Source organism: Seriola dumerili, unplaced genomic scaffold (genome assembly GCF_002260705.1).
Source record: "Seriola dumerili isolate Sdu_G_001 unplaced genomic scaffold, Sdu_1.0 BDQW01000003.1, whole genome shotgun sequence".
Taxonomy (NCBI): domain Eukaryota; kingdom Metazoa; phylum Chordata; class Actinopteri; order Carangiformes; family Carangidae; genus Seriola; species Seriola dumerili.
This window is the reverse complement of record NW_019174258.1, coordinates 9,735,039-9,749,657: the sequence shown is the minus strand read 5'-3', so window position 1 is coordinate 9,749,657 and position 14,619 is coordinate 9,735,039. Positions and strand designations below refer to the sequence as shown.

Here is a 14,619-nt window from a genome sequence, read left to right as displayed (position 1 = left end):
TCAGTTCATTTCAGTCCTGCAATTACTAGCCTCTTAAACTTTCCGCTGCTGTTCAAGCTCAGCACGCAGCTGTCAAACTTTGTTCATATATAGATGTATAAACGCTATAATTTCGATTTGGGCATGTCACTCAGTGTTGGAAAACTGTGCTGTGGATTTGCACTGTTAAAGATGTTTGTTTTACGTGACAAAAATATTATACTTCTCCACTATATGACTTGAAGCACTGATATATGTGTCTTGTTCTCTCTCTCTTGCTCTCTCCAGGACTCTATGGATGAAGCATGTGCTGATGGGATTGGTGATGAACACTACCGCTTAGAAGGTAGGCCCCTTGCTCTTCATCATCATCACCAAAGGTTGCAGCAGCTCATGTGGTCCCTGTTAGTTTGATTTGAATGAAAACCTGCAAGAAATACTGTTTGCAACTGTCTTGTGTGGTTCCTCTTTTCCCCTCTGCTCCACACCCACTCGCTAAGCTCCAACAATGTGCTGATGAGGTCCCCTTTACCTTCCCTCCCGCCTCCTCACCTCCTCCATCTCTTATCCACCCCTCCCCCAGCGGTGCTCTGCAAAGTTCCTCCATTCCTCCATGTTTTTTCCCTGATGTGATGTGATCCTGGATTAAGAGCTCCGGGAGAAGAAAGTCTCTCCCTCCCATTTAAAGACAGCACTGGACGTGAGGTGCAGGCTGAAATGCAAAGTTGAATGAGACCAGCCCAGAATTTGGAAGCGAGACCTTTATTTCAGTTGTGCTTCATAGAGAAGAGAGACAAGAGATAACATGGCTGATAAATAGAGCTGGAAATGATGTTTAGTCATTGGGCTGAACCGGAGTCTGGTCCGAGCTTGTCCTCCCTTCAAGACAGATGCTGTAAATTAAAGAGAGTAAAGAGTATGGTGCTCTGTTCATTCTCCATGATTAACGGGTGCAAGCTTAGATAATTTGCTTCAATAAAAGATTCCATAGTTTATGAGTGAATATATCCATAATTCAGACGTTAATAAAATTTTATTTCTCATATTCAAGTTACGAAGGCAAACTCAGCCACTGATGGGAAGCAAGGGGCGGCCACGGTGTCATGTCTGTGGGTGTAGAGATATCACATACCAGAATATTTGTGGGGTCTTATTCAGGGAGAATGGGACACAGTTTTGCTAGATGAGTGGAGTTGAGGTAATCAACAAGTTTCTGTTTCATACCAGCACACTTTTTCAAGCGTCAGAGTTTGGACTCACTTTATGAGCCAGAGGTGGATACATCCAAATTAATTTGTCTGCCTGAGAAATTGTCAAATATTATATGTGCAGCTATTATGTTAACTTACTAATGAAAATTGCTATCTAAACAGTTCTTTAGTTATTTTAGCTTGAAATAAATTGTCCTCATAACAAGACACTTTGCTGTGATTGCAGATCCATTGTCTATAGATCTGACAAAGTGGACTAACGTGGGAATGGGAGGGAAAACAGTGAGAACAAAGATGATAGGACAGTGAACATACATGAAAGCCTTATTTCCTCTGGGTTTAAGGAAGCACTTCCAAAGAAAGTTTTCTGGGGATTGAAGTTTTCTGGGAACTTTCTGGCAAAAATTGCAAGGCTGGGAAGAAGGGCTCAGCGATGAAAGTGTCTTTAGGATACTCAACATCGGTACTGCACGCATGCAAGAACAGCCTAGATGGGCTTTTTATGAAGTTCTGTATCCTTTTGTTCAGAAGCACCTTGCTTCAGATTGTATTATACCTGTTCACATGGAGGCTGCCGATTACAGTTGGTCACTAAGTAGCTAAATGAGACTGCAGGGATACAAAGTGTCCGGTTCATGAGAAGCTGAGTACTTCAGTGGTGGTTTCTGAAGGAGGAGAAAAGTAATTACAAAGGCCATCTCATCCTGCCCATCCCAAAATCACCTTGGTACCAAGCACTGAGCTGTCCGAATGTATGAGGGGGGACAGGCTCTGTTACGTCTCCAAGCTAAGCTTGGTGTGATTGCTCACTGTGTGTGGCAGCTTTCCCAACCTGCCAGAACTGGTGTTTGTGTGCGTGTTCAAGTGTATGCATGCACGTGTGTGTAGCAGGGTTGCTGGAGCAGGCTTGGCATGGAGGGTGCCAGCCTCGGCTGCCCTCGTCTTGCCCCTCAGATCTGATGTGCAGCCAATCCCCTGGCGGCAGCTTCTCTCATAAAGAGCCGGCTTATGTCTCTGGTGGCGGTGGAGGGTGGGGGTCGTGGAGGGGGGAGGGTGATAGCAGATTACTGTTACTCCTCCCGGCATTTCATTAGCTCCGAGATAAGCATCTCACCACCATATTGAGCCTGCTACGGAACAGATTTGCCCCTGCACACAATGTTCCCTTTGAGCACCTCAGATGATCAAACAGCAGGACCCAAAATGCAGCTCCTCTCCAAAAAGTTGGTGAAAGCTCCCTGGGACGATGCCTTTCATTTCTGGCATTTTCCCCTACCCAGGGATGAGACAGGTCTGCTTTGATCTGCTTTGGATCAGGAGGAAAGAAATTGGGCTGTTGTGTCTGCTCTGTTGGCGAGCAAACAAACAGTGTTTCAGATTTGACTTGGCTTAATTAATTAGTGATTCTGTTTTACAGCCTTTCTGATCCTGATCCAAAAGGTTTGAGAATGGAACTTCAAAGTGTGGCGGGAGGAGAGAGGAGCTGTGGAGGGTGGAGAGAGAGGGGCGTGGTCTGTGCGGGTTTATGGGTGTATTTGTGGCCTACGGGTTTGTGATTGGATGCGGGGAAAGGGGGGGCTGATGCTTACACACAGCAAAGCTAATGACCAGAAGTGAAACATACAGGGTCTGTGGCTGAGTAAAAGCTGTAAGAGGCTACATGGAAACACCAATGAAGATGAAGCAAGGATGTGTCTGGGAAACCATAACTCATAGAGGCTCGCAAAGGGACCGACACGTACACCTCTCAGGTCTCAGTTACATGTTGCATGTATCTGCGGCCTCGTGTGTCAAACAAATGTTGAATTTCAAAGCAGAGAAGGATATCCGGTAGCATTAGAGCTGGGCTAACATCCAGCTCTGAAACTAAAACATCCAACCACACAATGACAGTCGTGTTATTTCTGTCCACCAGTGTGGACCACCTTACAATACCATGCAATCCAATAATACCATTACCATTAATTGTGACCGCAGATATTACCTTAATGTATTGCACAGTTATAACTTTTTAAGTCATCACTTAAGGCTACACAAATTTCTTAATTGCGTAATTGTAGTGGATTGCACTCCTAATGGAGTCCCACCCTATACAGTAACTTGTGTTCACTGATCAAAACAAAGCAGGGTTGTGGTCCGGGAATATCTGTGCCATAAGGTGTAGTACAGTGAATACTTCATTGATTTATGGTATTTGAAACGTTGTCAGGCTCCACACAGTTTGGTCTGGCCGTCAGTTTGACTGGTAAAATGTATACGACAGATTAATGCTCCCTCTGGACTGTCTCCCTGTACTCTCCGTCTGGATGGTAATGTAATGAATGTCATTCCATGAAATGATGAGCTCTGCTGCACTGAGCTGGGGACTCAGGGGCGTCCTATAGGCCTTTGATGTTCCGATGCAGTTTTAGTTCCACCATTTATAATCGAAAGCCACCTAATACTCTGTCATGTTTTAGGCATGTTATACCATTCAGTTTCATGTTTGACATCCCCTCTCAGTGCAAACTCACTGGGATATATATATGGTGGCTAAGAGTTTAAAAACTATTACTTTATGTGGCTGATGGAAGAGCTTTTGCCACTAGAGAGTCAGTTCTGTCACAGTTTAAACATTTTTCTTCGCACTGGATTGACATTTTGAGCTCCGGTTCCCGTCTTGATGTTTCGATTCTACATCACTTCTGCTCTCTGAAATGATGCAGTAATTATCTTGTTATTTGACATGAAACTCAATTTGAGTAACATTTCTCAACCCTGGCAGCATGAGTGTATTTTCAGTACTGGTAAAAGCAACTTAAAATGTCTTAAAAGAAACAAAAGATCACAGATCAGTTTGCTCTGATTGCTTCCCCTAAGCGTTTTAGACATGTGATAATCCAAAGAGCATTTTTTGTCAGATACTTTGATTTTCTGCCACCCTTGAAAATTAAAGCAAATAATGTAAATACACTGTACAAGTAAAATTCAATTGAATTCTGAAACCTGAAGTCCAACAAAATTGTTGATACTATGTATGTATTATTTCCGCACCTATACTGCCTTCAAACATAATTTATTACTAATATGAATATAAAAAAATCTTATTTCAGTAAGACAAAAAGAGTGAGAAGTGTGGCTGTGTAGATTTATTTCAAACCAGGAGCACTTGAATATGTGACACAACTTAATTGCGACTGCCAAGCTCGGAAGTAGGAGCTTACAAGGAACACTTGAAGGCAACGGCATATCCTCAGGTTATGACTGCACTCAACGTTTCCATCCCGAGGCTCCCTCTTTTATCTTTGTGTGTGTGTGTCTGTGTGTGTGTGTGTGTCGCTGCAGTGGCTTTACCCCCGGAGAAGACAGACAGCTGCTGTGTGGAGGAGAAGATGCAGGAGAGGGACAGCCAATCCCCCGCAGGGCCACAGAAACAGCTCCAGTTTGAAGTGAGTGTCAACACTGAACAGGACGTTTATTACCTCCCCTCTGGATGAAACTAGGGCAATGGCAGGAGGACACACTCACAAATACACACTCACATGCACACTGGATGATGTTGATAGTCCAATGCTGTGCTGTTTCAGGAGCTGGAGTGCGCTGTGTCTGTGGAAGAGGATAACAGGCAGGAGTGGACCTTCACCCTCTACGACTTTGACAACAACGGCAAAGTAACCAGAGAGGTAATAGCCATCTGCTCCGAAACGGTTTTAACCTGGAGAAATGAATGAATGAACAAGCAAGCAAATGAATACGAAGCAGACAATTAAAACAAAACAGCTGCCAACACCACACAGTAGTCACTTTGTTGAAAAGTAAATCGTTCAGCCTTTTTCATATCAAACGTACCTAGTTAGCATTTGTCATTTTCCTGTACTTTGCAATAATATAAATGGAAAAAATATGAAAGAAACATTTTTGAATACACACATTTGAAGTTAATGCCACAAAAAATTTACAGATCAAGCAGCTTACTTATACAAAACACCATCTCATCTTTGCCTGGAAATGAATCAGTAACTTCCCTGTTAACTTTTTCTGGTATTACCACACCCAAAAAGAAAGTGAGGATAGAAGCTATAAGCCTCTAACCCAATCTCACTCCTAAGAACCAAATCCAGCACCGTCTGTGTGTTCCCACTCCTGCGAGGTACCTTGTGGCTTGCGTCTGCCTGGTACAGATCTGAGAGAACATCCAGAAAGGCCTGTGTTTTTTTGAGAACAACTTGAAACAGCGCAAAGAGACTGGAGCTGTCCTCTGTGTGGTTGGCTGTGCAGTTTTTTTGGCATTGCCTGTGGCTCCACGGCTCATGAGACGGCAGGCGGCGGCTTGGAGGAGGAAAGAAGAGCTTTCTTCTCAAACTCTTTTTTTTTTTTTGTACCTCTTCACACAAATAAAAAAGAGAAGGAAGCAAAAAAAAGATTTTATTTTATTTCATTTTTTTATTTATTTATTTTTTTACAGTTCATCTATATCTGAAACCAGTATGTGGAACCAGTCCCTGAAGAATTCATAATAGTCCTTTTTTTGTGAGCCAGAGTGGTATAGTGAGTGAAAATTATACTAGTGGAGTCTTTGTGTGGCTTAATTCTCAGCAGTGTGGTCAAATAAGCTCTTTTGGTGAAGTTGCGTAAAGTAAAACGCTGATGAGATTTGAGATACTGTATGAGTCAATTCATTTCACATCCATACCAGGTGAAATCTTTATGGACAATTAAAGCTGAGTTTACTATGAAAAGATCCAGCGCAGTTGCCAAGACCCAAGAGGGAGTCATTAGCTCAGTATGGTGCACCAAACACTTGTCAGTGCTGAATATATAAATAATATAAACAGCCACAAGAGACAGCGTTATTTTATGTGCAAATTAAGGAGTCCAAATACGGTCAACTACCTTTTCCTGAAGTAAACATGGAATCACCTTTCATTTGAAAGTTGTGATGTTGGTAATTGTTTAATTTGTCTTTGTTCCTATAATTCTGTCCCTCCTTTTCCTTGGCCTGAGGCAGAGCATCATAATGACCTGCAGTCACATGAAAACATCTGTTTGCATGATTCATGCGAGGACAGGGGTGCTTTGTATTTGAATGTGTGCTTTTGAGTATATGTATACCTGCTCTTTGTTGCACTTATTTGAAAACCTACAAACATGTCACTCCGTATGCAGACGTGATCTCAGTCATTTAAAAGACACTGAGGAATTAAACAGAAAAAGTCTAGAGCTCACACAGCTGTAACATGACTGATATCAGGTCTGACATCTCAGTCAGCCGCCCCTGCTACCGCAGAGACGTTTCTTTTCATGAATTTATAACTTGTCTTTACACCCTGTCTGATCGTTTCACTTGGAAAGCTGAACTAAAACAACTGACATCAGTGTGTTTCTCTGTTCGCTGTTGTCTGAGTCACTTCTTTAAATTCCTAGCTAGCATGAAGTTTATGATACATGCACAAAGCTACAGAATACTGAATTCAAACAGTGTAGTAATAAGAATAGTCTCCTACAGCATGCCCCTTTGTTCTTGATTCCTTCTGTGAAATATGTGCGCTGAAATTCTGTGTCTCTGCACCAGTGCTACCAATAATCCACACAATATCTTTGTTATACGTTGTGATCAAGTGATAAATGGAAGCTGCATATCAAAAAGCCCAGATCAAACACATTCCCATAACCTCTCTCCCGCAGGATATCACCAGCCTGCTCCACACCATCTACGAGGTCGTGGACGCCTCCGTCAACCACTCTCCTGGCAGCAGCAAGACGTTGCGGGTCAAGCTCTCGGTGGCGCCTGATTCCAGCCAGCGGTGGAGGAGTTGCACGCAGGGTGCGGCAGGTAAAGCTTGCATTAACACAGTGGGTGGGGGCGGAGGAGAAGAGAGGGCATTTTGGGGTCTCCCTTGTGTTGCCTGCTGTCAGCTCAGCCAGAGATGTGTTTGTTGTCATGCAGAAAGGCGGCTGCTTCAGGCCTGTCAGAGCTTTGTTCCTCGCAGTCTCAGAGTCGCTCCATCTCTCCCACTCAATGGGGTTCATTTTTAATGATGGGGGGAGTGACAGAGCCAAGAGAAGGCCCCCTCCCTCAGCGCCTTCAAATACTCTGAAAGAAACCTTAAGAGATGTGCCGAGTCCTTTTGATAACCACAGCCATTTTTCTTTTCTCCAAAGTTCCCTTTTTTCCCCTCTTCTCCCCCTCTCTTCCTCCCCCCCCTTCTCAGAGCTGCTGGGAAAATATAGCTACGTTCAACTTAACTTTTCTCACTGATGACTTGGTAAACAAGTAGTCAGGGAAAAATATCTCAAAAAGTATATATTCCTGTGTGTTTGCGTCCTATTGTTTCGACTATAAATATCCATCAAGAGATTCAAACAGAGCAAGCTTTGAAAATATCGCCGCTTGCCTTCATGCTAATTTCAAACTGCATCAGATCTCGCAGCCTTAATAAACTATTTCTGAAGTCTGCAAGTTTTTTTATTTCATTTCACGCCTTATAAGAGGCTGCGAGTTGAAAATAGAATAAATGAAGCATTGTTGTTTTTCCTTTTCTATAGATCTTCAAAGTAAAACCCCAAAACAAAGGTTGCTTTCTTCTGAGGCTTGTGTGACTGTTGTCATGTGTGTGTGTGTACGTGTGTGTGTGTGTGTGTGTGTGTGAGTGTGTGGCTGCTCTGTGTAGCTCTCTTTGATAATAGCCTCCTGTCTTTCACACATTCACAGACTTGTCCCACCCCAGAGAGAAAAATGACAAGTGTACAGAAGACCCCAAGAGTGCAGACAAGAAGACTCGAGCACTCCTAAGGTAAACCCACCTCCTCTGAACACAGTTTCTATTATTTAAGCTTGTGGTGTCTACAAGAAGAATATGAAGTTTATCATCATCAGATTTTTTTTATTAGATCGCTGATTTGAACATCCCCCTTTTCTTTTCTCATAAAAGTTGCAAGGGGTAGTGGTTGTTCACACACTTGAGATCTGCAATAGTTGTCTACTCTTTAATTAGTTTTGCCCAGATTTACCTACACTGTACTAAGGAGGAGGTAGCAGTGGAGGGGAGAGTTAGGCCTCTGTTCAGATACTTCCAGTTGAGGTTTAAACCTGTGATTTTCCAGTCACAATCTCACTTCTCTAACAATTCGCCTGCTGCTGCCTGATCATAAGGAACACTTGTTTTACTTTCTCCAAACACTACCATACTGAACCTCACTGACCCAAACTGCTACCTAATGAGAGGTGCCGCTTGTGTCCACAGGCGCCACCACAGTGACCACCACACCCAGCCGGGCTGCCAGCGCCACTGTGTGGATGAGAACCTGGAACGCAGGAACCACTACTTGGACCTGGCAGGCATCGAAAACTACACATCCCGCTTCGGAGCCGGTGAGTGGACCGGGGCCAGGGGTAACGAGGGGGAGAGGGGAGGGAGAAACACAGACCGTGGCCCTTTGAAGCTGCATCCAGGGGCCCTCATTACTGCGGCACCTGCTTGGAGCCATTAGGTGGAACTACCAGCCCACTGAGCTGTTCGCCAGTACAAACATCTGGGCTCAGGCAAGCACAATACATCAAGTGTTCAAGGCTAAAGCCCATCAACAGAACAGGCTGTTGTGAAGTGAAGTATTAGGTCTAATAAGCAGCGGCCTTGATCTGATGGTCAGCGATGACATGTGATTATTTTAATGTTGGTGCTGTTAGGAAAGCACTAACAGAGATCTGCTCTGTGTCATGGTGTGTCAGCGTTATCCACATGAAGACAGAAACTGAAATCAAGCTGCCACAATCTTACCGTGGAGCTTTTTAGTGGATCTTCATTAGTGAGCTGTTGGCAAAATAAGTTGCATATAATGGATTGTTTTTCTTCTTTTTTGCTGGGTTTTGAGTACACATGTAATGAATCTCAACATTCATCACTCCTGTGACAGAGTTGTTTCTCTGCAACCTTGACATTTGTCATTGATGCTGCTCTCAGAAAAATAAATGCCTGTCTGTCTGTTTCACAGCTCCAGTCACAGAACCGACAAAGGCAGAGCCTCAGACCCGCTCATCCAACCAGACACGCTCTCGCTCCCACGAACCAGAAAACGGCCACTCCCATTCCCACCACCGCCGCTTGCAAACTGTTGTGGACACTGTTGCTCCGGACAGCCTCCACCCTCCCCGGCCGCGAGGCCAAGACTCAGGGAAACATGCCCTCCGTTCTCCCAAGACCCACAGCCGCACACCACCTGCACAGATCAGTGGCAGGGTGATGAGAAGCCGAGGTGTACCTCCTCCCCCGGCCCTACCCAGCCAGACCCCACCTCACCAGTCCACAGCCCCCTACCGCAAACACAAGCAGCGGTCCAAGGAGAGCCAGGGCTACCGCGCTTTAGGCCCTCTGGCAGCTTCAGGACCAGTGGTGGAGAAGGAGCAGGTGAGGGACCTGCCCAGTGTGCTGCTTTATGAGGGGGGGCTGGCGCAAGTGGTGCAGCGGCACGAGCATCACCACCACCATGAACACCATCACCACTACCACCATTTTTATCAGTCCTGAATTTCAACCCTGCCTGTGACAGCTCAGCACTCCTGTAGCCCCACAAAACCCAACCAGGCTTGCAGGCACTGACTACAGTCAACCACCTCCTCAAATACTGTGCAGTTAGCCCTTCAGTGGCTTTGTACTGGACACAGGACATAGGGAGGAGAGGAGGATCATGGGAGGGGCAGTCCAGTGCTGAGATGTTATTAACCAGTGTTATAAACAGCTTGGTCAGACTTGGGTATGCAGCAGGACTGAGGATCACGGCTGGGGCTCGAGAGGAGGGACGGAGGGACAGATTTAATATACAGCTCCTCTCCCCCTGACTTTGTATCCCACTACCTGATGAACTCTACGGCTCCAAACCAGCACCACAGCCCTTCCAGACCACTAAGCCAAAAGGTTTTTAAGGAACAGGAGGGATGAGAGGAAGAAAGACTGTGGTGTAAAGATGAAAATATATGAAGGAATATAGATGATAGGAGAGCAGGGCATAGTGTGTGTGTGTGTATGTATGTGTGTGTGTGTGTGTGTGTGTGTGTGTGTGTGTGTGTGAGTGTGTGAGTGAAACATTGTGTGAATGTGTGGGCGTAGGAAGAGTGTGTGTGTGTGAGTGTCACGACACTGGTGTCTGTTGAAAACCACTTGAAGTGCGCTCATGGTGCGTGAGTATTTAAAGCTGGCTGTCAGGCAGGTTTTTGAAGATGAAAATGAAGATTCTGATCTAAGCACGCAATACCCCGTAAGCAAGTTTAATGGGAAGGAAAAGTAAAAGAAAAAAGGAAAAAAAAAGAACAGAGATCCCAAATCCGCTGCTACCTCTAATTTTATCCTAATTGTTGTTGTAATGGTGACTTTGACTAAGCATTCAGAAGTTATTTTCAAATTACTTCAAAACTTTTTTTGAAAGAAGAGAAATCGTGTCATAATCTGCAGTACTGAAGTGTCGAAAAGCTCCTTTTATTAACTAACCTTTACTGTACATAAGGTATATATTGTTATCAATTTTATAAGCTTTATTGATAATGTGATATCTTTGTATTCACTATCTGAAGCTTTTATGTTTGTTTTCCTACACAACCACATTTTATAAGACCACTTGGAGCCCCATTTTCACAAGAACATGTACAACTGTATTAACTCACTCAGTCTCACACACTCCCTCATTCTCTCTCTCCGTTTCAACTCTCTCACCATGTGATTAGCTATGTAACCGTGACCCAATAATTAGTAAAAGTAAAAGGCTGAATGACTAAAATCCCAACTCTCAACAGTGCTGTTCAGTCACGTTCAGTAGTGTGTCTAGAGTACGAAACACGAGGACACGGCTGTACTTTTGAATACATATCAAAGTATATTACTCAAGTTCAGTTCATGTAAGCTTAGATGTAATTTAATGGCCGTCATGCTGTTCATGTAGACCGTTAGTATCTGGGTTCTGCATAAAGATAAGGTAGAAATATCTACCTTATCTTTCCCCTTTAAAATATTAGGGATTGACCGATATGGTTTTTTTCAGGGCCGATACCAATACTGATTATCTGTAATCAAAGAGGCCGACAAGGTCCAGGTAACACTTTTAATAAAAACTGAACATTATAAACTCCATGAAGGAGGATTTAATACAGGACTGTTGTATTAGACTACATTAGTTTTAGCTAGATGTTCCTAATGCACAGGCTGCAAAGTGACTGAAATTAATTGGTTGATTTTGGTGCTGTTCTCACCTATGAACTGATTCACCTGGAGGCCTAAATATGCTCTTATTTGATAGTTTTATCTGATATTATTATTATCACCAAATAAGATGATTTACCTTTCCCCTTTTAAAATGTAACGCAGTAACACGTTTACTCAGAGATATTTTATTTGATCTGTTATCAGTTAAAAAAACAACAATACTGATAATCGGAAAATGCTGAATATTACCACCAGGCCGTTAATCGGTCGATCCCTAATACTTACACTATAAAGCTTCTGTTTAGTCTGGTGGTGTTTGTGCCTAAAGGTCTCTTTTTTTTTATTTGCATGTCCAAGATGTCAGCAGTTGACTCACATGTCCTCAGTCCCATGACACACTTAAAAACAAAACTAGACATGGCGTGATCTGTGACATCAAAGCAGTAGAGTACACTAGTTCTGCCTCAGGCCCTTTAGCATATTTTACATACATTGAACCTTGCTCTGTGCAGCCAGTTGGAGGTTGGTGTTTTCATTTATCAATACAGGGTTTGACCTTTTATTTTACAGTAATTAATGCAAGGAATTCTTTTTTGCTGAGCAGACATGTAATATTTCACCACTGCCCCGCTTCAGAGCCAAGCAGTCACGCATATTCACACCTGGGAGTTGTCATGCTCTGTGCTTTTCTTTTCTTACTTTCAAGCCAGCACTTTCCCCAGCAGCTCTGTTGTCCGGGCCTGGCCCAGGGTCACACGGCTGCTCCCTCTGTTTCCATGGCATCTTCCTGTCCCCCAGCTGTCAGCAGGTCTTTCTTTGTGGTGTGGCGGGGCGAGGGCTCTTTCAGCTGTCTCATTCCTCTGGTGCTGGATAACACTGGGCCCGGCCCGCAGTCTCCACTAGACCTATAACTCACCACTGCTGCTCTCCTGCGGGCTCCTGCTCATCCTGTCCCATGATGCTCTAAGGGCACTGCTGTAAACATGCAGATGTTGATGGCGCATGCAAAACACATGCAAAAATGTAACTTACCCGTGCCACATCTGGTGCGACAGAGACACTGAAGTTAGAGTTGCATGTTCTCCAGGATTATTCACTGTTTTTCCTACTGATATTCTTGCTTAGCAGACATGATCTTTTGCAGCACTTTCCTGTTTCATTCTAGTGGGGCCAGTCTCTTGACCTTTAGAGCAATGAGAGTTTAAGTGCCTCGCTCTAAGGTAGCCTCACACATAGAGAGGGGAGGTGATCTGAGTGAACCAGAGCCCTTTACCATTAGCAGGCTTCATGCTGAGACTATCCCTTATGTTTGAGTGTGTTAGTCTGTCATAAGCATGTGTGTTTTTGTGATGAGCAAGAATGCAGTGTATGCCAGCCCTGCGATGTCCTCTCACAGCTGCGGGCTGTCCTTTAGCAGGAGGCACCAGGCAGACGGGTCATCTCATGGGACCCGGTGGTGAAAACGGCGTCATTCCCCGAGGGGATCACAGCTGCGTTCCATACCTCAGCTTCTTCACCTCACACTGCTTTTCCTGGGCAACAAATCCTTGTTACTGGATCCCTCATAACACTGTAACTCCTTTGTCAATGCTTGCACCTCACCCAAAACAGTGTTGGTACCAGTGTATGACTGTAAATATAAGCTGTGTGGAAACGGTCGTCTTGTGTGAACGGACAGCAAGCAGGCGACTGCTCGCCCAGCAGGGTGGTCTGATTCGACACGGTGAGCGAGGGCTTCTGAAGGAATTTGTGTGAAAAGCTTGGTCAGGTTGTAATTTTTAAACTTCTTTCACCCAGAGAGAGTTTTACTGAAGACACATAACTCCTTTTTGTTAATCTCCTGCTTTACAGTCATAGAATTACCAGAAGTCACACTAGAAACTTAAAAACTACTCACCAGAAACTACAGATGTACTTTCTTACCTTTTGACCACCACTGTCACTGGAGCATCTTTAGATGCTGTACTTTGCTCAAGGGTACCTCAACAGCATTTGTTAAGGGTTGGGAAAACAGTTATTTTTCAGTTTTTATTACACAGATTTCTTCATTTAAAAAACGTGTTGTCAAAACCTCATTGTTAACCTTACCACTGTCACAATCCTCTTCTGTCTTTTGTCATACAGTGGCAATATATCTATATTTGCAGAGGGAAAAATAAGATCATGTGCAGGTGTTTTTGTTGTTTTATCAGCAGCCAAGTTGTCAGCTATGCCTCTAAATCCACCAGAATTTGTTTGTATTATTTTGCTTGCCAGATTGTTATGTGAGAGTGGGTGTAACTTTAATATTTCAAATTATTAATGCTTCTTTTTGGAACAAAAAAAAGTCCAATCTTGTCATACAAACTGCTCTAGATCCATTATCGTCTGTCCTGTTGTGTAGGATATTCAGAGCCACCTCTCCATGTTAATATAGTACGTATTGCTCCACTTATATCCATATATCAAAATTAAAAAAAATCTGATGTATATAGTGGACTGCAGAAAGATAAAACCAGCGTCATTTAGAAAGAAAATAAGGCTTATTTATAATGAATGACTGTCAAACTATCTCTCTTGCCTACTGTCAGCTAGTACTCCTACAATACCTACGCCACACCAATCTGACTCAGCAGGGAGGAATAATTCTCTGCCTCTACCACAAGCTGTTTCTTCCTCTACACACAGACACACTTTCACATGGTATTTGTTGTAAAAGAAAATTGTTTAGCACTAGCTGTTTGTTTTCTATCCCCCTCCCTCCTAATGTTTTTCATGACTTTGTTTAGTTTATATAGATTGTATTTGATTAATTGCTTTATTTATTTGATAGCAGATCTGTGCCAAGGGAAATACCCTTTTATTAAAGTATGAACCTGTTCCTTATAAACTCACCGACTGTTGGAGTCATCTTATTTCATTCAGATATGCGCGGTGCATTTGTATGTATGATAAGAACATATTATTTCCCTTGAAAGGTACCTGTTAACGATATTAGTACACCAATTCTTTATGCTAAAACATAACATTTGTACTGAATTGCATTCAAAAAGCAAAAATATCATCTTCTGACAAGTAGGTCTTTCATTTTGGGAAATATATATATATTTGTTTTCTTGTTGAGAGAGAACCAGATAGAGCATATTAATGAGTGAGCTTTATAGGTGCTAGTAGGCGGAATATTTAATGGTGCCCTTATTTCCAGTCTTTATGCTAAGCTAAGTTAGCTGGTTGCTGGCAGTATAGCTTCATATTTACCATACAGACATGAGAGTGGTATT

The 14,619-nt window shown here is 43.3% G+C and overlaps 1 protein-coding gene across 1 annotated transcript in view; it reads left to right on the top strand.

Annotated features, from left to right (window-relative positions):
- Positions 1-10,013, top strand: part of nkd1 (naked cuticle homolog 1) — a 28,635-nt gene extending 18,622 nt beyond the window's left edge. Inside the window, exons 4-10 of the mRNA XM_022744783.1 lie at positions 268-325; positions 4,515-4,618; positions 4,757-4,852; positions 6,855-7,002; positions 7,882-7,963; positions 8,414-8,541; positions 9,162-10,013. Coding sequence (XP_022600504.1) covers positions 268-325; positions 4,515-4,618; positions 4,757-4,852; positions 6,855-7,002; positions 7,882-7,963; positions 8,414-8,541; positions 9,162-9,694 — 1,149 coding nt within the window. The 3' untranslated portion in view covers positions 9,695-10,013. The remainder of the gene's footprint in view (positions 1-267; positions 326-4,514; positions 4,619-4,756; positions 4,853-6,854; positions 7,003-7,881; positions 7,964-8,413; positions 8,542-9,161) is intronic.
- Positions 10,014-14,619: the final 4,606 nt, after the last annotated feature.